This window comes from Salvelinus alpinus, chromosome 3, assembly GCF_045679555.1.
Source record: "Salvelinus alpinus chromosome 3, SLU_Salpinus.1, whole genome shotgun sequence".
Taxonomy (NCBI): Eukaryota; Metazoa; Chordata; class Actinopteri; order Salmoniformes; family Salmonidae; genus Salvelinus; species Salvelinus alpinus.
Genome location: NC_092088.1, coordinates 100,933,603 through 100,957,913, shown reverse-complemented (window position 1 = coordinate 100,957,913; position 24,311 = coordinate 100,933,603). Strand labels below are relative to the sequence as shown.

At 43.4% G+C, this 24,311-nt stretch overlaps 1 protein-coding gene across 1 annotated transcript in view; it reads left to right on the top strand.

Moving 5' to 3' along the window:
• dock1 (dedicator of cytokinesis 1) overlaps window positions 1-24,311 on the top strand; it is an 800,130-nt gene that overhangs the window by 606,578 nt on the left and 169,241 nt on the right. Inside the window, exons 32-33 of the mRNA XM_071394671.1 lie at window positions 9,276-9,334; window positions 21,575-21,723. Of these exons, the coding sequence (XP_071250772.1) occupies window positions 9,276-9,334; window positions 21,575-21,723 (208 nt within the window). The remainder of the gene's footprint in view (window positions 1-9,275; window positions 9,335-21,574; window positions 21,724-24,311) is intronic.

Sequence of the window (24,311 nt, the reverse complement as noted above, 5' to 3'; positions counted from 1 at the left end):
GAGACCAGGGGGATTACCATTCTGGATGGATAGAGGAACAGAACAGGGGGATTACCATTCTGGATGGATAGAGGAACAGACCAGGGGGATTACCATTCTGGATGGATAGAGGGAGAGACCAGGGGGATTACCATTCTGGATGGATAGAGGGAGAGACCAGGGGGATTACCATTCTGGATGGATAGAGGAAGAGACCAGGGTGGATTACCATTCTGGATGGATAGAGGAACAGACCAGGGGGATTACCATTCTGGATGGATAGAGGAACAGACCAGGGTGGATTACCATTCTGGATGGATAGAGGGAGAGACCAGGGGGATTACCATTCTGGATGGATAGAGGGAGAGACCAGGGGGATTACCATTCTGGATGGATAGAGGAACAGACCAGGGGGATTACCATTCTGGATGGATAGAGGAACAGACCAGGGGGATTACCATTCTGGATGGATAGAGGGAGAGACCAGGGGGATTACCATTCTGGATGGATAGAGGGAGAGACCAGGGGGATTACCATTCTGGATGGATAGAGGAAGAGACCAGGGTGGATTACCATTCTGGATGGATAGAGGAACAGACCAGGGTGGATTACCATTCTGGATGGATAGAGGAACAGACCAGGGTGGATTACCATTCTGGATGGATAGAGGGAGAGACCAGGGGGATTACCATTCTGGATGGATAGAGGAACAGACCAGGGTGGATTACCATTCTGGATGGATAGAGGGAGAGACCAGGGGGATTACCATTCTGGATGGATAGAGGGAGAGACCAGGGGGATTACCATTCTGGATGGATAGAGGGAGAGACCAGGGGGATTACCATTCTGGATGTATAGAGGAACAGACCAGGGGGATTACCATTCTGGATGGATAGAGGGAGAGACCAGGGGGATTACCATTCTGGATGGATAGAGGAACAGACCAGGTGATTACCATTCTGGATGGATAGAGGAACAGACCAGGGGGATTACCATTCTGGATGGATAGAGGGAGAGACCAGGGGGATTACCATTCTGGATGGATAGAGGAACAGACCAGCGGGATTACCATTCTGGATGGATAGAGGAACAGACCAGGGGATTACCATTCTGGATGGATAGAGGAACAGACCAGGGGGATTACCATTCTGGATGGATAGAGGGAGAGACCAGGGTGGATTACCATTCTGGATGGATAGAGGGAGAGACCAGGGTGGATTACCATTCTGGATGGATAGAGGGAGAGACCAGGGGGATTACCATTCTGGATGGATAGAGGAAGAGACCAGGGTGGATTACCATTCTGGATGGATAGAGGGAGAGACCAGGGGGATTACCATTCTGGATGGATAGAGGAACAGACCAGGTGATTACCATTCTGGATGGATAGAGGAACAGACCAGGGGGATTACCATTCTGGATGGATAGAGGGAGAGACCAGGGGGATTACCATTCTGGATGGATAGAGGGAGAGACCAGGGGGATTACCATTCTGGATGGATAGAGGAAGAGACCAGGGTGGATTACCATTCTGGATGGATAGAGGGAGAGACCAGGGGGATTACCATTCTGGATGGATAGAGGAACAGACCAGGTGATTACCATTCTGGATGGATAGAGGAACAGACCAGGGGGATTACCATTCTGGATGGATAGAGGGAGAGACCAGGGGGATTACCATTCTGGATGGATAGAGGGAGAGACCAGGGGGATTACCATTCTGGATGGATAGAGGAACAGACCAGGGGGATTACCATTCTGGATGGATAGAGGAACAGACCAGGGGATTACCATTCTGGATGGATAGAGAAACAGACCAGGGGGATTACCATTCTGGATGGATAGAGGAACAGACCAGGGGGATTACCATTCTGGATGGATAGAGGAAGAGACCAGGGTGGATTACCATTCTGGATGGATAGAGGAACAGACCAGGGGGATTACCATTCTGGATGGATAGAGGGAGAGACCAGGGTGGATTACCATTCTGGATGGATAGAGGAAGAGACCAGGGTGGATTACCATTCTGGATGGATAGAGGGAGAGACCAGGGTGGATTACCATTCTGGATGGATAGAGGGAGAGACCAGGGGGATTACCATTCTGGATGGATAGAGGAAGAGACCAGGGTGGATTACCATTCTGGATGGATAGAGGAAGAGACCAGGGTGGATTACCATTCTGGATGGAGAGAGGGAGAGACCAGGTGGATTACCATTCTGGATGGATAGAGGGAGAGACCAGGGTGGATTACCATTCTGGATGGATAGAGGAAGAGACCAGGGTGGATTACCATTCTGGATGGAGAGAGGGAGAGACCAGGGGCTGGACTCCACTCCTCCTCTCCCTTTCTCTCTCTCTCTCTTCAGTTGATGTTCTTCCCTCTGATATCTAAACCTGTCATTAAAAGAAAGATGAGCACAGTGTCTGTGGTGGACTTTAAAGAAGGGAGAAATGGGGGATTCTCTTAGTAGTAGCTCCCCTTTCACTCTATCATACTCACACACTGTCCCTCTCTCTGTCGCTCTCTCGTTCTCTCTCTCTGATCTGCCACTCGCCTTCGCCACACCAATTATTATCTTCTGGGCTGGCAACACAGAACACAGAACACAGAACACAGAACACAGAACACAGAACACACACACACACACACACACACACACACACACACACACACACACACACACACACACACACACACACACACACACACACACACACACACACACACACACACACACACACACACACACACACACACACAGAGTGTCAGAGCAGAGAGCAGGGGAGGGTGATGTCATGGTGAAGTGTGTTTGATCAGTGCTGTCTGATCCTAGAACAACTCCTACAGACTGTTGCATCATCTCTTGGTGATACACACACACACACACACACATTAACACACACACACACACACACACACATAGAGACACACACACATACACACACAGAGGATTGTTCAACGGTCTCCATGTCTTCATAACTAGGGTGGTTTCTATGTCTCAGGATTCTTCAACGGTGTGTCCTCTCGTTTCCTCCCTGGTCCTCCTGTCAGTGTCACTCTCCTCCTGTCCTCTCGTTTCCTGTTGGTCCTCCTTTCTCTCAGAGTTCCTGTCAGTGTCACTCTCCCCCTGTGTCCTCTCGTTTCCTCCTGGTCCTCCTTTCTCTCAGAGTTACTGTCAGTGTCACTCTCCCCCTGTGTCCTCTCGTTTCCTCCTGGTGCCTCCTTTCTCTCAGAGTTACTGTCAGTGTCACTCTCCTCCTGTGTCCTCTCGTTTCCTCCTGGTCCTCCTTTCTCTCAGAGTTACTGTCAGTGTCACTCTCCCCCTGTGTCCTCTCGTTTCCTCCTGGTGCCTCCTTTCTCTCAGAGTTACTGTCAGTGTCACTCTCCTCCTGTGTCCTCTCGTTTCCTCCTGGTCCTCCCTTCTCTCAGAGTTACTGTCAGTGTCACTCTCCCCCTGTGTCCTCTCGTTTCCTCCTGGTCCTCCTTTCTCTCAGAGTTACTGTCAGTGTCACTCTCCCCCTGTGTCCTCTCGTTTCCTCCTTTCTCTCAGAGTTACTGTCAGTGTCACTCTCCTCCTGTGTCCTCTCGTTTCCTCCTTTCTCTCAGAGTTACTGTCAGTGTCACTCTCCTCCTGTGTCCTCTCGTTTCCTCCTGGTCCTCCCTTCTCTCAGAGTTCCTGTCAGTGTCACTCTCCCCCTGTGTCCTCTCGTTTCCTCCTTTCTCTCAGAGTTACTGTCAGTGTCACTCTCCTCCTGTGTCCTCTCGTTTCCTCCTTTCTCTCAGAGTTACTGTCAGTGTCACTCTCCCCCTGTGTCCTCTCGTTTCCTCCTTTCTCTCAGAGTTACTGTCAGTGTCACTCTCCCCCTGTGTCCTCTCGTTTCCTCCTTTCTCTCAGAGTTACTGTCAGTGTCACTCTCCCCCTGTGTCCTCTCGTTTCCTCCCTTCTCTCAGAGTTACTGTCAGTGTCACTCTCCCCCTGTGTCCTCTCGTTTCCTCCCTTCTCTCAGAGTTACTGTCAGTGTCACTCTCCTCCTGTGTCCTCTCTTTTCCTCCTTTCTCTCAGAGTTCCTGTCAGTGTCACTCTCCCCCTGTGTCCTCTCGTTTCCTCCTGGTCCTCCTTTCTCTGAGTTACTGTCACTCCTCCTCCTCCTCCTCCTCCTCCTCATCCCTAAAGGATTGTTTTATACTAAACATACTGTATCGTAATCCACACAACACAGGCATTGCTTTGAGTAATTGAAATAAATCCTGAATTCCACTCACCAAAATGTTTTGTTTTTGTAAACCCTATCTTTGTTAATATAGAACAGGGTTATTTAACTCTGACCCTACGACGTCTGGAGCCTGCTGGTGTGCTGTTCTTCCCCATTCATTTTTTTTCTCATTAAACTACACACAATAACCCATAACGACAAAGCAAAAACAGGTTTTAAGACATTTTTGCTAAATTATACAAAAATAATAATAAACAGAAATCACATTTACATAACTATTCAGACCCTTTACTCAGTACTTTGTTGAAACACCTTTGGCAGTAATTATAGCCTTGAGGGTTCAAGTCCGGGCTCTGGCTGGGCCACTCAAGGACATTCAGAGACTTGTCCCCGAAGCAGCTCCTGTCTTGTCTCTGATGTGTGCTTAGGTCCGTTGTCCTGTTGGAAGGTCAACCTTCACCCCAGTCTGAGGTCTTGAGCCGTTCCATAAAAATGGAGCTCTATAGGAGAAAGCCCTGCATCCAGCTGTCTGCTTATAAATTCTAGGGACAGTTAGGAGGCCTGCGTCTTGTGACCGAAGCGTTCGTGTAGGTATGTACGGCAGGACCAACTCAGAGAGATAGGTAGGAGCAAGACCATGTAATGCTTTGTAGGTTTGCAGTAAAACCTTGAAATTAGCCCTAGCCTTAACAGGAAGCCAGTGTAGAGAGGCTAGCACTGGAGCAGGTTTTCATTAAGGATCTCTCTGTACTTCGCTCCGTTCATCTTTCTCTGACTAGTCTCCCAGTCCCTGCTGCTGAAAAACATCCCCACAGCATTATGCTGCCACCACCATGTTTCACTGTAGGGATGTTTCCTGGTTTCATCCAGATGTGACTCTTGACATTGAGACCAAATAATTGAATCTTGGTTTCATCAGACCAGAGATTCTTGTTTCTCATGGTCTGAGAATCATTAGGTGCCGTTTGGCAAACTCCATGCGGGCTGTCATGTGCCTTTTACTGAGGAGTGGCTTCTGTCTGACCACTCTACCATAAAGGCCTGATTGGTGGAGTGCTGCATAGATGGCTGTCCTTCTGGAAGGTTCTCCCATCTCCACAGAGGAACTCTAGAGTCAGAGTGACCATTAGGTTCTTGGTCACCTCCCTGACCAAGGCCCTTCTCCCCCGATTGCTCAGTTTGGCCCGGGCTCCCAGCTCTAGGAAGAGTCTTGGTGGTTCCAAACATCTTCCATTGAAGAATGATGGAGGCCACTGTGTTCTTGGGACCTTCAATGCTGCAGACATTTTTTTGGTACCCTTCCCCAGATCTGTGCCTCAACACAATCCTGTCTCAGAGCTCTACAGACAATTCCTTCGACCTCATGGCTTGGTGTTTGCTCTGACATGCACTGTCAACTGTAGGACCTTATATAGACAGGTGTGTGCCTTTCCAAATCATGTCCAATCAATTGAATTTACCACAGGTGGACTCCAATCAAGTTGTAGAAACATCTCAAGGATGATCAATGGAAACAAGATGCATCTGAGCTCAATTTCGAGACTCATAGCAAAGGTTCTGAATAATTATGTAAATGTAATATTTCAGTGTTTTATTGTTAATAAATTTGCAGCATCGTTCATTGTCATTATGGGGTATTGTGATGTCATTATGGGGTATTGTGATGTCATTATGGGGTATTGTGAGTAGATTGCTGAGGATTTTGTTTTTCATACATTTTAGAATAAGGCGGCTGTGTAACGTAACAAAATGTGTAAAAAGTCAATGGGTCTGAATACTTTCCGAAGTCACTGCATGTGATTACCTAATCTGTTGGTCTGAGTGAGTCATGGTTATAGCTGTTTTTGGTCCCACTTTAAAAATCACATGTATTTATAAAGCCCTTTTTACATCAGCTGATGTCACCAACTGCTTATACAGAAACCCAGCCTGAAACCCCAAACAGAAAGCAAAGCAGATTGAGAAGCACGGGGGGGGGGGGGGGGGATATCAACACACCACCAACTTACTACCCTGAGTAGTAAGTGACTCAGCCCCTGTAATGGGGTCAGAGGCAGAGAATCCCAGTGGAGAGAGAGGAGGCGGCCAGGCAGAGACAGCAAGGGCAGTTCGTCATGCCAGTGCCTTGCCATCCACCTTCACACCCCTGGGCCATAGGAGTCTTCAGTCCAGACTTAAAGGTCGAGACCGAGTCTACGTCTCTCACATTAATAAGCAGACCATTCCATTAAAATGGAGCTCTATAGGAGAAAGCCCTGCCTCCAGCTGTTTGCTTAGAAATTCTAGAGACAGGAAGGAGGCCTGCGTCTTGTGACCGTAGCGTACGTGTAGGTATGTACGGCAGGACCAAATCAGAGAGATAGGTAGGAGCAAGCCCATGTAATGCTTTGTAGGTTAGCAGTAAAACCTTGAAATCAGCCCTAACCTTAACAGGAAGCCAGTGTAGAGAGGCTAGCACTGGAGTAATATGATTGGATTTTGGGGTTCTAGTCAAGATTCTAGCAGCCGTGTTTAGAACTAACTGATGTTTAGGTAGTTATTTATCCGGGTAGCCGGAGACTAGAGCGTTGCAGTAGTCTAATCTAGAAGTAGCCGGAGACTAGAGCGTTGCAGTAGTCTAATCTAGAAGTAGCCAGAGACTAGAGTGTTGCAGTAGTCTAATCTAGAAGTAGCCAGACAGTGGAGCGTTGCAGTAGTCTAATCTAGAAGTAGCCGGAGACTAGAGCGTTGCAGTAGTCTAATCTAGAAGTAGCCGGAGACTAGAGCGTTGCAGTACACTAATCTAGAAGTAGCCAGAGACTAGAGCGTTGCAGTAGACTAATCTAGAAGTAGCCAGAGACTAGAGCGTTGCAGTAGACTAATCTAGAAGTAGCCAGAGACTAGAGCGTTGCAGTAGTCTAATCTAGAAGTAGCCGGAGACTAGAGCGTTGCAGTAGTCTAATCTAGAAGTAGCCGGAGACTAGAGCGTTGCAGAGGTCTAATCTAGAAGTAGCCAGAGACTAGAGCGTTGCAGTAGTCTAATCTAGAAGTAGCCAGAGACTAGAGCGTTGCAGTAGTCTAATCTATAAGTAGCCGGAGACTAGAGCGTTGCAGAGGTCTAATCTAGAAGTAGCCGGAGACTAGAGCGTTGCAGTAGTCTAATCTAGAAGTAGCCAGACAGTGGAGCGTTGCAGTAGTCTAATCTAGAAGTAGCCGGAGACTAGAACGTTGCAGTAGTCTAATCTAGAAGTAACCGGAGACTAAAGCTTTGCAGTAGTCTAATCTAGAAATAGCTGGAGACTAGAGCGTTGCAGTAGTCTAATCTAGAAGTAGCCGGAGACTAGAGCGTTGCAGTAGTCTAATATAGAAGTAACCAGAGACTAGAGCGTTGCAGTAGTCTAATCTAGAAGTAGCCGGAGACTAGAGTGTTGCAGTAGTCTAATCTAGAAGTAGCCGGAGACTAGAGCGTTGCAGTAGTCTAATCTAGAAGTAGCCAGAGACTAGAGCGTTGCAGTAGTCTAATCTAGAAGTAGCCGGAGACTAGAGCGTTGCAGTAGTCTAATCTAGAAGTAGCCGGAGACTAGAGCGTTGCAGTAGTCTAATATAGAAGTAGCCGGAGACTAGAGCGTTGCAGTAGTCTAATCTAGAAGTAGCCGGAGACTAGAGCGTTGCAGTAGTCTAATCTAGAAGTAGCCGGAGACTAGAGCGTCGCAGTTGTCTAATCTAGAAGTAGCCGGAGACTAGAGCGTTGCAGTAGTCTAATCTAGAAGTAGCCGGAGACTAGAGCGTTGCAGTAGTCTAATCTAGAAGTAGCCGGAGACTAGAGCATTGCAGTAGTCTAATCTAGAAGTATCCAGAGACTAGAGCGTTGCAGTAGTCTAATCTAGAAGTAGCCGGAGACTAGAGTGTTGCAGTAGTCTAATCTAGAAGTAGCCAGCGAGTAGAGCGTTGCAGTAGTCGAATCTAGAAGTATCCGGAGACTAGAGCGTTGCAGTAGTCTAATCTAGAAGTAGCCGGAGACTAGAGCATTGCAGTAGTCTAATCTAGAAGTAGCCAGAGACTAGAGCGTTGCAGTAGTCTAATCTAGAAGTAGCCAGAGACTAGAGACTAGAGTGTTGCAGTAGTCTAATCTAGAAGTAGCCAGCGAGTAGAGCGTTGCAGTAGTCTAATCTAGAAGTAGCCGGAGACTAGAGCGTTGCAGTAGTCTAATCTAGAAGTAGCCAGAGACTAGAGCGTTGCAGTAGTCTAATCTAGAAGTAGCCAGAGACTAGAGCGTTGCAGTAGTCTAATCTAGAAGTGACAAAAACATGGATGAGTTTTTCTGCATCCAATTTTTTTTGACAAAAAGTTTCAGATTTTTTGCGATGTTATGATGCTGCCCTTGAAATATTCTCCACATGTTGTAAAGCATTATAAAGGCTTCATAAGCACTACATAAATTATTCACAAATCATCTATAAGCATGTCGTACTGAATAAATGGTGTATAAACATACATAGTATGTCACAATTGGCAATTCACTGGGAATGGTTATCACCCTTCATACACTGGAGTGCTTATAAAGCTTGTATGTACTCTGTATACAGCCTTTATAAAGCTTGTATGTACTCTGTATACAGCCTTAATAAAGTGTGCATGTACTCTGTATACAGCCTTTATAAAGCTTGTATGTACTCTGTATACAGCCTTTATAAAGCTTGTATGTACTCTGTATAAAGCTTGTATAAAGCTTGTATGTACTCTGTATACAGCCTTTATAAAGCTTGTATGTACTCTGTATACAGCCTTTATGAAGATTGTATGTACTCTGTATACAGCCTTTATGAAGCTTGTATGTACTCTGTATACAGCCTTTATAAAGCTTGTATGTACTCTGTATACAGCCTTTGTAAATTGTTTAAAGTGGGAACCAGTTGTTTACCCTCCTATAGTACTTATTGTCAATAAGCCATGTTGAACTGGTCACTAGTACAGGACGGTTAACCATGTTGGACTGGTCACTAGTGACAGGACAGTTAACCATGTTGGACTGGTCACTAGTACACGACAGTGGTTGGCATCAGTGTATGTAAATGCATGTGTGTTTCTGTGTGTTTCAGGTACCAGGACATGAGAAGACATATTGGCTTTGAGATCAGAGACATGTGGTATAATCTAGGTATGAATCATCTCTTTCATATTCTTCATATGCATTTCAATTAACATATGTGACCGACCGGCTCCATTCGGTCTTATGTAGCAGCATTTCAGATGGTGTTTTTTAAAAGTAGAGACTCTTTGCTACAAAATGGTAGATCATACATTACTGTTGAGGAACAATGAGAAAGTAATTCTGCTTTGAAAGTTGATAAATGTGTAACCCCACTTTTTGAGAAAATGGCCCTTGAATGTCTTGGTACTACTACTGGAGAGCTCTTCTTTGTCTACAGACCATTCAGCATCGTTCACACCCTCTTAAGCCTTAAGCCCCACCCATCTCTTTTAAGGATTCACATGTGAGGCCATGTGCTAAACAGAGTGAGTAACGATAGTTTAGTAAACAACCAAAGATTTCAAGACTATAGGCTGGTTTATACTACATATATCAACTGTCTGTAAACAGTTGTCGCAGTGACATCATGAACATTAAACTTGTCTTTATCGTTATGAAAAAGTATAACAAAAACGACAGGCTGCATGATATCAGCTTGGTGGTCCAAAATGTATAACATTAAGTTAGCTGGCTAGCTAACATTAAGTTAGCTGTATAAACATTAAGGTAGCTGGCTAGCTAACATTAAGTTAGCTGTATAAACATTAAGGTAGCTGGCTAGCTAACATTAAGTTAGCTGTATAAACATTAAGGTAGCTGGCTAGCTAACATTAAGTTAGCTGTATAAACATTAAGGTAGCTGGCTAGCTAACATTAAGTTAGCTGTATAAACATTAAGGTAGCTGGCTAGCTAACATTAAGTTAGCTGTATAAACATTAAGGTAGCTGGCTAGCTAACATTAAGTTAGCTGTATAAACATTAAGGTAGCTGGCTAGCTAACATTAAGTTAGCTGTATAAACATTAAGGTAGCTGGCTAGCTAACATTAAGTTAGCTGTATAAACATTAAGGTAGCTGGCTAGCTAACATTAAGTTAGCTGTATAAACATTAAGGTAGCTGGCTAGCTAACATTAAGTTAGCTGTATAAACATTAAGGTAGCTGGCTAGCTAACATTAAGTTAGCTGTATAAACATTAAGGTAGCTGGCTAGCTAACATTAAGTTAGCTGTATAAACGTTAAGTTAGCTGGCTAGCCAGTTGAAGTAATGACCATATCATATAGCTGACAACGTCTTCACTTTAGCTAATTTGTATTCATTATTATAGGAAAATAAACTTTCATCACTCAAAATTTGAAATTGTGTTTTTTTTACATTTGATTAAAAGTAGAGACTCAGAGCTACAAAATGGTAGATTATAGACTTCATTTGAGGAACAACGGGAAAGTAATTTTCCGTTGAAAGTTGATGAACTTGTAAACTCACTTTTTGAGAAAATCGCCTTTGAATGTTTTGGTATCTAGTGAAGAGCTCCTCTTTGTCTACACCCATTCAGAATCGTTCACAACCTCTTAAGCTTTAGCCCCACCAATCTCGTTTCGATCTCGGAGCGCACACTCAACGGGTGTTGTACACACGTCACGTTAGCTAACGAGCCATCCAGCTAACGTTAGTTAAACAACAATTAACAGTGCCAACAATGCCACAGTGCTGGGAGCTAACTAACAATGTGCAATGTTAGCTAGCTAACATTAGGCTCTAAGTAGAACAGCAAATGGCTCTGGGAAACTAATAGTAACGTTAGCTAGGGAGCCAGCCAGCTAACATTAGCTAGCTAGCTAACAGTACATTTAAGCTTGAAATGAAACCACTTTCTGTCAAAATTAGAAATGTGTAATATATGAAAATTTAGCTATCTAACGCTAGACTATCTTATCTGTATACATCATCATGCATCATGGACGCGTCTCCCTGTCAGGAATGACATACCATGGTTCCCCTTAGTTTGAAGATGTAATCCGGAGACATTTGTTTTCTCCATCTCTTTAGCTATCATACTCTAATTCCACTGATTTCAAAACTCAGTCCTCCAGAAAGTGGAGAGCAACTAACATATCACCATTCAACTAACATATCACCATTCAACTAACATATTACCCACCGTCCAACTAACATATCACCGTTCAACTAACATATCACCAGTCAACTAACATATCACCCACCGTTCAACTAACATATCACCATTCAACTAACATATCACCATTCAACTAACATATCACCGTTCAACTAACATATCACCATTCAACTAACATATCACCCACCGTTCAACTAACATATCACCATTCAACTAACATATCACCATTCAACTAACATATCACCGTTCAACTAACATATCACCAGTCAACTAACATATCACCGTTCAACTAACATATCACCAGTCAACTAACATATCACCGTTCAACTAACATATCACCGTTCAACTAACATATCACCAGTCAACTAACATATCACCGTTCAACTAACATATCACCGTTCAACTAACATATCACCGTTCAACTAACATATCACCATGCAACTAACATATCACCAGTCAACTAACATATCACCATTCAACTAACATATCACCGTTCAACTAACATATCACCAGTCAACTAACATATCACCAGTCAACTAACATATCACCAGTCAACTAACATATCACCAGTCAACTAACATATCACCGTTCAACTAACATATCACCAGTCAACTAACATATCACCAGTCAACTAACATATCACCGTTCAACTAACATATCACCAGTCAACTAACATATCACCCACCGTTCAACTAACATATCACCAGTCAACTAACATATCACCATTCAACTAACATATCACCAGTCAACTAACATATCACCCACCGTTCAACTAACATATCACCAGTCAACTAACATATCACCATTCAACTAACATATCACCGTTCAACTAACATGTCAACTAACATATCACCATTCAACTAACATATCACCAGTCAACTAACATATCACCAGTCAACTAACATATCACCAGTCAACTAACATATCACCAGTCAACTAACATATCACCAGTCAACTAACATATCACCAGTCAACTAACATATCACCAGTCAACTAACATATCACCCACCGTTCAACTAACATATCACCATTCAACTAACATATCACCATTCAACTAACATATCACCGTTCAACTAACATATCACCATTCAACTAACATATCACCAGTCAACTAACATATCACCCACCGTTCAACTAACATATCACCAGTCAACTAACATATCACCAGTCAACTAACATATCACCATTCAACTAACATATCACCGTTCAACTAACATATCACCGTTCAACTAACATATCACCAGTCAACTAACATATCACCATTCAACTAACATATCACCGTTCAACTAACATATCACCGTTCAACTAACATATCACCATGCAACTAACATATCACCAGTCAACTAACATATCACCATTCAACTAACATATCACCGTTCAACTAACATATCACCAGTCAACTAACATATCACCAGTCAACTAACATATCACCGTTCAACTAACATATCACCGTTCAACTAACATATCACCCACCATTCAACTAACATATCACCAGTCAACTAACATATCACCATTCAACTAACATATCACCCACCATTCAACTAACATATCACCATTCAACTAACATATCACCCACCATTCAACTAACATATCACCGTTCAACTAACATATCACCAGTCAACTAACATATCACCGTTCAACTAACATATCACCATTCAACTAACATATCACCATTCAACTAACATATCACCAGTCAACTAACATATCACCAGTCAACTAACATATCACCGTTCAACTAACATATCACCAGTCAACTAACATATCACCATTCAACTAACATATCACCCACCATTCAACTAACATATCACCATTCAACTAACATATCACCCACCATTCAACTAACATATCACCGTTCAACTAACATATCACCAGTCAACTAACATATCACCGTTCAACTAACATATCACCGTTCAACTAACATATCACCAGTCAACTAACATATCACCATTCAACTAACATATCACCAGTCAACTAACATATCACCGTTCAACTAACATATCACCGTTCAACTAACATATCACCATTCAACTAACATATCACCGTTCAACTAACATATCACCGTTCAACTAACATATCACCAGTCAACTAACATATCACCAGTCAACTAACATATCACCGTTCAACTAACATATCACCGTTCAACTAACATATCACCATTCAACTAACATATCACCGTTCAACTAACATATCACCGTTCAACTAACATATCACCAGTCAACTAACATATCACCGTTCAACTAACATATCACCATTCAACTAACATATCACCATTCAACTAACATATCACCAGTCAACTAACATATCACCTACCGTTCAACTAACATATCACCATTCAACTAACATATCACCGTTCAACTAACATATCACCTACCGTTCAACTAACATATCACCATTCAACTAACATATCACCAGTCAACTAACATATCACTGTTCAACTAACATATCACCGTTCAACTAACATATCACCATTCAACTAACATATCACCAGTCAACTAACATATCACCATTCAACTAACATATCACCAGTCAACTAACATATCACCAGTCAACTAACATATCACCGTTCAACTAACATATCACCATTCAACTAACATATCACCCACCATTCAACTAACATATCACCGTTCAACTAACATATCACCAGTCAACTAACATATCACCGTTCAACTAACATATCACCCACCATTCAACTAACATATCACCATTCAACTAACATATCACCCACCATTCAACTAACATATCACCAGTCAACTAACATATCACCGTTCAACTAACATATCACCATTCAACTAACATATCACCATTCAACTAACATATCACCAGTCAACTAACATATCACCAGTCAACTAACATATCACCGTTCAACTAACATATCACCAGTCAACTAACATATCACCATTCAACTAACATATCACCCACCATTCAACTAACATATCACCATTCAACTAACATATCACCCACCATTCAACTAACATATCACCGTTCAACTAACATATCACCGTTCAACTAACATATCACCAGTCAACTAACATATCACCGTTCAACTAACATATCACCGTTCAACTAACATATCACCAGTCAACTAACATATCACCATTCAACTAACATATCACCAGTCAACTAACATATCACCGTTCAACTAACATATCACCGTTCAACTAACATATCACCATTCAACTAACATATCACCGTTCAACTAACATATCACTGTTCAACTAACATATCACCAGTCAACTAACATATCACCAGTCAACTAACATATCACCGTTCAACTAACATATCACCGTTCAACTAACATATCACCATTCAACTAACATATCACCGTTCAACTAACATATCACCGTTCAACTAACATATCACCAGTCAACTAACATATCACCGTTCAACTAACATATCACCATTCAACTAACATATCACCATTCAACTAACGTATCACCAGTCAACTAACATATCACCTACCGTTCAACTAACATATCACCATTCAACTAACATATCACCGTTCAACTAACATATCACCTACCGTTCAACTAACATATCACCATTCAACTAACTTTTCACCTACCGTTCAACTAACATATCACCAGTCAACCAACATATCACCAGTCAACTAACATATCACCATGCAACTAACATATCACCATTCAACTAACTTTTCACCTACCGTTCAACTAACATATCACCAGTCAACCAACATATCACCAGTCAACTAACATATCACCAGTCAACTAACATATCACCGTTCAACTAACATATCACCATTCAACTAACATATCACCAGTCAACTAACATATCACCAGTCAACTAACATATCACCGTTCAACTAACATTTCACCCACCGTTCAACTAACATATCACCATTCAACTAACATATCACCAGTCAACTAACATATCACCAGTCAACTAACATATCACCATTCAACTAACATATCACCAGTCAACTAACATATCACCGTTCAACTAACATATCACCGTTCAACTAACATATCACCGTTCAACTAACATATCACCATTCAACTAACATATCACCCACCATTCAACTAACATATCACCCACCATTCAACTAACATATCACCAGTCAACTAACATATCACCAGTCAACTAACATGTCCCCATTCAACTAACATATCACCATTCAACTAACATATCACCAGTCAACTAACATATCACCAGTCAACTAACATATCACCAGTCAACTAACATATCACCATTCAACTAACATATCACCATGCAACTAACATATCACCATTCAACTAACTTTTCACCTACCGTTCAACTAACATATCACCAGTCAACTAACATATCACCCACCATTCAACTAACATATCACCAGTCAACTAACATATCACCAGTCAACTAACATATCACCATTCAACTAACATATCACCATTCAACTAACTTTTCACCTACCGTTCAACTAACATATCACCAGTCAACTAACATATCACCCACCATTCAACTAACATATCACCAGTCAACTAACATATCACCAGTCAACTAACATATCACCATTCAACTAACATATCACCATTCAACTAACATATCACCAGTCAACTAACATATCACCATTCAACTAACATATCACCATTCAACTAACATATCACCATTCAACTAACATATCACCATTCAACTAACAGGAAGGACTAAGAATAGAGAATAGATGGTCGGATCATGGCTTACCAGGTTGTTAGTGAAAACAGGAAGGAATAAGGATAGAGAATAGAGAGTTGGATCATGGCTTACCAGGTTGTTAGTGAAACAGGAAGGACTAAGGATAGAGAATAGAGGGTCGGATCATGAGTTACCAGGTTGTTAGTGAAACAGGAAGGACTAAGGATAGAGAATAGATGGTCGGATCATGGGTTACCAGGTTGTTAGTGAAAACAGGAAGTACTAAGGATAGAGAATAGATGGTCGGATCATGGGTTACCAGGTTGTTAGTGAAAACAGGAAGGACTAAGAATAGAGAATAGAGGGTTGGATCATGGCTTACCAGGTTGTTAGTGAAAACAGGAAGGACTAAGAATAGAGAATAGAGAGTTGGATCATGGGTTACCAGGTTGTTAGTGAAAACAGGAAGGACTAAGGATAGAGAATAGAGGGTTGGATCATGGGTTACCAGGTTGTTAGTGAAAACAGGAAGGACTAAGAATAGAGAATAGAGGGTTGGATCATGGCTTACCAGGTTGTTAGTGAAAACAGGAAGGACTAAGAATAGAGGGTTGGATCATGGCTTACCAGGTTGTTAGTGAAACAGGAAGGACTAAGAATAGAGAATAGAGGGTTGGATCATGGGTTACCAGGTTGTTAGTGAAAACAGGAAGGACTAAGAATAGAGGGTTGGATCATGGCTTACCAGGTTGTTAGTGAAACAGGAAGGACTAAGAATAGAGAATAGAGGGTTGGATCATGGGTTACCAGGTTGTTAGTGAAACAGGAAGGACTAAGAATAGAGAATAGAGGGTTGGATCATGGGTTACCAGGTTGTTAGTGAAAACAGGAAGTACTAAGAATAGAGAATAGATGGTCGGATCATGGGTTACCAGTTTGTTAGTGAAAACAGGAAGAATAGAGAATAGAGGGTTGGATCATGGCTTACCAGGTTGTTAGTGAAAACAGGAAGGAATAGAGGGTTGGATCATGGCTTACCAGGTTGTTAGTGAAAACAGGAAGTACTAAGGATAGAGAATAGATGGTCGGATCATGGGTTACCAGTTTGTTAGTGAAAACAGGAAGAATAGAGAATAGAGGGTTGGATCATGGCTTACTAGGTTGTTAGTGAAAACAGGAAGGAATAGAGAATAGAGGGTTGGATCATGGCTTACCAGGTTGTTAGTGAAAACAGGAAGGAATAGAGAATAGAGGGTTGGATCATGGCTTACCAGGTTGTTAGTGAAAACAGGAAGGAATAGAGAATAGAGGGTTGGATCATGGGTTACCAGGTTGTTAGTGAAAACAGGAAGGAATAGAGAATAGAGGGTTGGATCATGGCTTACCAGGTTGTTAGTGAAAACAGGAAGGAATAGAGGGTTGGATCATGGCTTACCAGGTTGTTAGTGAAAACAGGAAGGAATAGAGAATAGAGGGTTGGATCATGGCTTACCAGGTTGTTAGTGAAAACAGGAAGGAATAGAGAATAGAGGGTTGGATCATGGCTTACCAGGTTGTTAGTGAAAACAGGAAGGAATAGAGAATAGAGGGTTGGATCATGGCTTACCAGGTTGTTAGTGAGAACAGGAAGGAATAGAGAATAGAGGGTTGGATCATGGCTTACCAGGTTGTTAGTGAAAACAGGAAGGAATAGAGAATAGAGGGTTGGATCATGGCTTACCAGGTTGTTAGTGAAAACAGGAAGGAATAGAGAATAGAGGGTTGGATCATGGCTTACCAGGTTGTTAGTGAAAACAGGAAGGACTAAGAATAGAGGGTCGGATCATGGCTTACCAGGTTGTTAGTGAAACAGGAAGGACTAAGAAAAGAGAATAGAGGGTTGGATCATGAGTTACCAGGTTGTTAGTGAAACAGGAAGTACTAAGCATAGAGGGTTGGATCATGGGTTACCAGGTTGTTAGTGAAAACAGGAAGGACTAAGAATAGAGAATAGAGGGTTGGATCATGGGTTACCAGGTTGTTAGTGAAAACAGGAAGTACTAAGAATAGAGAATAGAGGGTTGGATCATGGGTTGTTAGTGAAAACAGGAAGTACTAAGGATAGAGAATAGATGGTCGGATCATGGGTTACCAGTTTGTTAGTGAAAACAGGAAGAATAGAGAATAGAGGGTTGGATCATGGCTTACCAGGTTGTTAGTGAAAACAGGAAGGAATAGAGAATAGAGGGTTGGATCATGGCTTACCAGGTTGTTAGTGAAAACAGGAAGGACTAAGGATAGAGAATAGATGGTCGGATCTTGGGTTACCAGGTTGTTAGTGAAAACAGGAAGTACTAAGGATAGAGAATAGATGGTCGGATCATGGGTTACCAGTTTGTTAGTGAAAACAGGAAGAATAGAGAATAGAGGGTTGGATCATGGCTTACCAGGTTGTTAGTGAAAACAGGAAGGAATAGAGAATAGAGGGTTGGATCATGGGTTACCAGGTTGTTAGTGAAAACAGGAAGGAATAGAGAATAGAGGGTTGGATCATGGCTTACCAGGTTGTTAGTGAAAACAGGAAGGAATAGAGAATAGAGGGTTGGATCATGGCTTACCAGGTTGTTAGTGAAAACAGGAAGGACTACGGATAGAGGGTTGGATCATGGCTTACCAGGTTGTTAGTGAAAACAGGAAGGACTACGGATAGAGGGTTGGATCATGGGTTACCAGGTTGTTAGTGAAAACAGGAAGGACTAAGGATAGAGGGTTGGATCATGGGTTACCAGGTTGTTAGTGAAGACAGGAAGGAATAAGGATAGAGGGTCGGATCATGGGTTACCAGGTTGTTAGTGAAAACAGGAAGGACTAAGGATAGAGGGTTGGATCATGGGTTACCAGGTTGTTAGTGAAAACAGGAAGGAATAAGGATAGAGGGTTGGATCATGGGTTACCAGGTTGTTAGTGAAAACAGGAAGGAATAGAGAATAGAGGGTTGGATCATGGGTTACCAGGTTGTTAGTGAAAACAGGAAGGACTAAGGATAGAGGGTCGGATCATGGGTTACCAGGTTGTTAGTGAAAACAGGAAGGACTAAGGATAGAGGGTCGGATCATGGGTTACCAGGTTGTTAGTGAAAACAGGAAGGACTAAGGATAGAGGGTTGGATCATGGGTTACCAGGTTGTTAGTGAAAACAGGAAGGACTAAGGATAGAGGGTCGGATCATGGGTTACCAGGTTGTTAGTGAAAACAGGAAGGACTAAGAATAGAGGGTTGGATCATGGGTTACCAGGTTGTTAATGAAAACAGGAAGGACTAAGGATAGAGGGTCGGATCATGGGTTACCAGGTTGTTAGTGAAAACAGGAAGGACTAAGGATAGAGGGTCGGATCATGGGTTACCAGGTTGTTAGTGAAACAGGAAGGACTACGGATAGAGGGTTGGATCATGGGTTACCAGGTTGTTAGTGAAAACAGGAAGGACTAAGGATAGAGGGTTGGATCATGGGTTACCAGGTTGTTAGTGAAAACAGGAAGGAATAAGGATAGAGGGTCGGATCATGGGTTACCAGGTTGTTAGTGAAAACAGGAAGGACTAAGGATAGAGGGTCGGATCATGGGTTACCAGGTTGTTAGTGAAAACAGGAAGGAATAAGGATAGAGGGTTGGATCATGGGTTACCAGGTTGTTAGTGAAAACAGGAAGGAATAGAGAATAGAGGGTTGGATCAGGGGTTACCAGGTTGTTAGTGAAAACAGGAAGGACTAAGGATAGAGAATAGATGGTCGGATCATGAGTACCAGGTTGTTAGTGAAAACAGGAAGGAATAGAGAATAGAGGGTCGGATCAGGGGTTACCAGGTTGTTAGTGAAAACAGGAAGGACTAAGGATAGAGAATAGATGGTCGGATCAGGGGTTACCAGGTTGTTAGTGAAAACAGGAAGGACTAAGGATAGAGAATAGATGGTCGGATCATGGGTTACCAGGTTGTTAGTGAAAACAGGAAGGACTAAGGATAGAGAATAGATGGTCGGATCATGAGTACCAGGTTGTTAGTGAAAACAGGAAGGAATAGAGAATAGAGGGTTGGATCAGGGGTTGCCAGGTTGTTAGTGAAAACAGGAAGGACTAAGAATAGAGGGTCGGATCATGGGTTACCAGGTTGTTAGTGAAAACAGGAAGGACTAAGAATAGAGGGTCGGATCATGGGTTACCAGGTTGTTAGTGAAAACAGGAAGGACTAAGGATAGAGGGTCGGATCATGGGTTACCAGGTTGTTAGTGAAAACAGGAAGGACTAAGGATAGAGGGTCGGATCATGGGTTACCAGGTTGTTAGTGAAAACAGGAAGGAATAGAGAATAGACTATTTCTCTCTTGCTCTCTCTTTCTTAATTACAACTCTTACCATGATGTCATATTGATTCTCACACCAGTGTTTTCAGAATTTAACCAATTCTGGTTTCGGACCTGAGGCTCTTCTCACGGAAAATCACCTCTCATCTTCTGAATGTAAAGCAAAACGCTGATGAACACTGAAAAGAAACTGGAGGAACGTGGGAGCCAGATTAAAATCTGTGTACTTTGGACTCGGCAAATACATGTTTATGCCCTTGGGGCCCCTCGATAGAAGATTCCTCCAGTGGTTTATACCAAGACAATTTAACTTACTGTACCATCTCACCAGGAATCGTTTATTAATGCTGTTACTTTATTTATTAAACTATTTCTGTATTATCTATGTATCTCACCAGGAACTAATCGTCCTTTAGTTAATGTCTTTAATTATTTCATCATCCATGTATTAATGTGTCCCCCAGGTCTCACAAAGATCAATCTATTATCAATATTAGTTATATTCATTATTTATTCATCCACATAGTCTTGTGTTATATTACTCACAGGTTCCACACAAGATCAATAAGCATATTACTCACCAATAATTATTAGTCCCTTTTATTTATTGATCTCTTCAGTCATCTATCATAATAATAAAATATGCCATTTAGCAGACTCTTTTTATCCAGTAGTGCGTGCCGTATATTTTGGTAACGTGGGGGGGTCCCAGCGGGAATTGAACCCCGCGGTCCTGGTGTTGTCAGTGCCGCCGTACTCGACCAGCTTGAGTTACAGACGACCCCGTATTCCCGCTTTATCTATCGCCTGGTCCCCTTTAAATGTACTCTACTATCGACCGTTTGTTCATCAGTTAATTCATTATTTCCATCATCTATGTATTCATATCTTATCCATCCACAGGTTCCCCACAATAATTTTATAATATTACTTATAATATATGCCATTTAGACTCTTTTATCCAAAGTGCATAATTGTTTTGTTATATGTATGTATGGGTGGTGCTGGGAATTCAACCCGTTATCATGGCCTTGTATCATGCTCTACAATGTGTGTTTTATTTATTTAACCTTTAACTAGGCAAGTCAGTTAAGAACAAATTCTTATTTACAATGACGGCCTACCGGGGGTTAACTGCTTTGTTCAGGGGCAGGACAACAGATGTTTACCTTGTCAGCTCGGGGATTCAATCCAGAAACCTTTTGTTTACTGGCCCAACGCTCTAACCACTAGGCTCCCTGCCACCTCTGCAGGAGCTAAGATATTTGATGAAGTTTTATCTCTCCCCAGGTCCACACAAGATCAAGTTCATCCCAGAGATGGTGGGTCCCATCCTAGAGATGACTCTGGTCCCAGAGATAGAGCTTAGGAAAGCTACCATCCCCATCTTCTTCGACATGATGCAGTGTGAATTCCACTTCACATGCAGCTTCCAACGGGTCTGTATCAGTCAGACAGTCTGTCGATCAGCCGGTCAATCGGCCAGTCAATCGGCCAGTCAATCAGCCAGTCAATCAGCCAGTCAATCAGCCAGTCAATCGGTCAGTCAGTCAGCCAGTCAGTCAGTCAGTCAATCGGTCAATCAGGCAGTCAGTCAGTCAGTCAGTCAATCGGCCAGTCAATCGGTCAGTCGGTCAGTCAGTATATTAATCAATCAGTCAGATCTACCAATCAATCAGATGTATTGATAAAGCCCTTTTTACATCAGAAGTTTCTACCAGAAGGGTTTACAGTAACCCCACGTTGACCCCAAAGAGCAAGCAGAAGCACAGCGTCAAGGACGGGTGGTAAAAACCTCTAACCTCACCCTGCCTGGAGACTAACGTAATGTTGGTAAATGTTTCCAGCTATGAATTGACTCATAATGTAGTTCTAATGTAGCGTTGTCAAGCCCATGTACTGCCCTTATTACGACCACGTCACAGGAAGAGGACTTCATGTCACGCCCATCTTCCAAAGTTCACCCCCTCTTTGCCTTAGTCATATCCCATTGGTCACATGTGGTATTCCACCAATCAAATGTCTAAGTCTCTTGTCTGCTACAGAACAGTATATCCATGTGTTTGTCCAGAGGGTAGACTTCAGAAACATGTGTTTGTCCATGTAGCTTGTAGGTGACTGTTTGTTTCGTTGGTATTACGGTCCGAGTCTAACCCAGTCTCCTGCAGAATTCTCTCCACTGTATCTGCTGTGACTTCCTCTACCATGTTGAAGTTGGCCTGGCCTGTGGCTGTCTCCCAGATCCTCCCAGCCAGCGTAGAAGTACAGGCTGTCTCCCGAATCCTCCCAGCCAGTATAGAAGTACAGGCTGTGTCCCAAATCCTCCCAGCCAGTGTAGAAGTACAGGCTGTGTCCCAAATCCTCCCAGCCAGTATAGAAGTACAGGCTGTCTCCCATATCCTCCCAGCCAGTGTAGAAGTACAGGCTGTCTCCCAGATCCTCCCAGCCAGCGTAGAAGTACAGGCTGTCTCCCGAATCCTCCCAGCCAGTGTAGAAGTACAGGCTGTGTCCCAAATCCTCCCAGCCAGTGTAAAAGTACAGGCTGTGTCCCAAATCCTCCCAGCCAGTATAGAAGTACAGGCTGTCTCCCATATCCTCCCAGCCAGTGTAGAAGTACAGGCTGTCTCCCAGATCCTCCCAGCCAGCGTAGAAGTACAGGCTGTCTCCCATATCCTCCCAGCCAGTGTAGAAGTACAGGCTGTCTCCCAGATCCTCCCAGCCAGTGTAGAAGTACAGGCTGTCTCCCAGATCCTCCCAGCCAGTGTAGAAGTACAGGCTGTCTCCCGAATCCTCCCAGCCAGTGTAGAAGTACAGGCTGTCTCCCATATCCTCCCAGCCAGCGTAGAAGTACAGGCTGTCTCCCATATCCTCCCAGCCAGTGTAGAAGTACAGGCTGTCTCCCAGATCCTCCCAGCCAGTGTAGAAGTACAGGCTGTCTCCCAGATCCTCCCAGCCAGTGTAGAAGTACAGGCTGTCTCCCAGATCCTCCCAGCCAGTGTAGAAGTACAGGCTGTCTCTTGAATCCTCCCAGCCAGTGTAGAAGTACAGGCTGTCTCCCAAATCCTCCCAGCCAGTGTAGAAGTACAGGCTGTCTCCCAGATCCTCCCAGCCAGTGTAGAAGTACAGGCTGTCTCCCAAATCCTGCCAGCCAGTGTAGAAGTACAGGCTGTCTCCCAAATCCTCCCAGCCAGTGTAGAAGTACAGGCTGTGTCCCAAATCCTCCCAGCCAGTGTAGAAGTACAGGCTGTCTCCCAGATCCTCCCAGCCAGTGTAGAAGTACAGGCTGTCTCCCATATCCTCCCAGCCAGCGTAGAAGTACAGGCTGTCTCCCATATCCTCCCAGCCAGTGTAGAAGTACAGGCTGTCTCCCAGATCCTCCCAGCCAGTGTAGAAGTACAGGCTGTCTCCCAGATCCTCCCAGCCAGTGTAGAAGTACAGGCTGTCTCCCAGATCCTCCCAGCCAGTGTAGAAGTACAGGCTGTCTCTTGAATCCTCCCAGCCAGTGTAGAAGTACAGGCTGTCTCCCAAATCCTCCCAGCCAGTGTAGAAGTACAGGCTGTCTCCCAGATCCTCCCAGCCAGTGTAGAAGTACAGGCTGTCTCCCAAATCCTGCCAGCCAGTGTAGAAGTACAGGCTGTCTCCCAAATCCTCCCAGCCAGTGTAGAAGTACAGGCTGTGTCCCAAATCCTCCCAGCCAGTGTAGAAGTACAGGCTGTCTCCCAGATCCTCCCAGCCAGTGTAGAAGTACAGGCTGTCTCCCAGATCCTCCCAGCCAGCGTAGAAGTACAGGCTGTCTCCCAGATCCTCCCAGCCAGTGTAGAAGTACAGGCTGTCTCCCAGATCCTCCCAGCCAGCGTAGAAGTACAGGCTGTCTCCCAGATCCTCCCAGCCAGTGTAGAAGTACAGGCTGTCTCCCAGATCCTCCCAGCCAGTGTAGAAGTACAGGCTGTCTCCCAGATCCTCCCAACCAGTGTAGAAGTACAGGCTGTCTCCCAGATCCTCCCAGTCAGTGTAGAAGTGCAGGCTG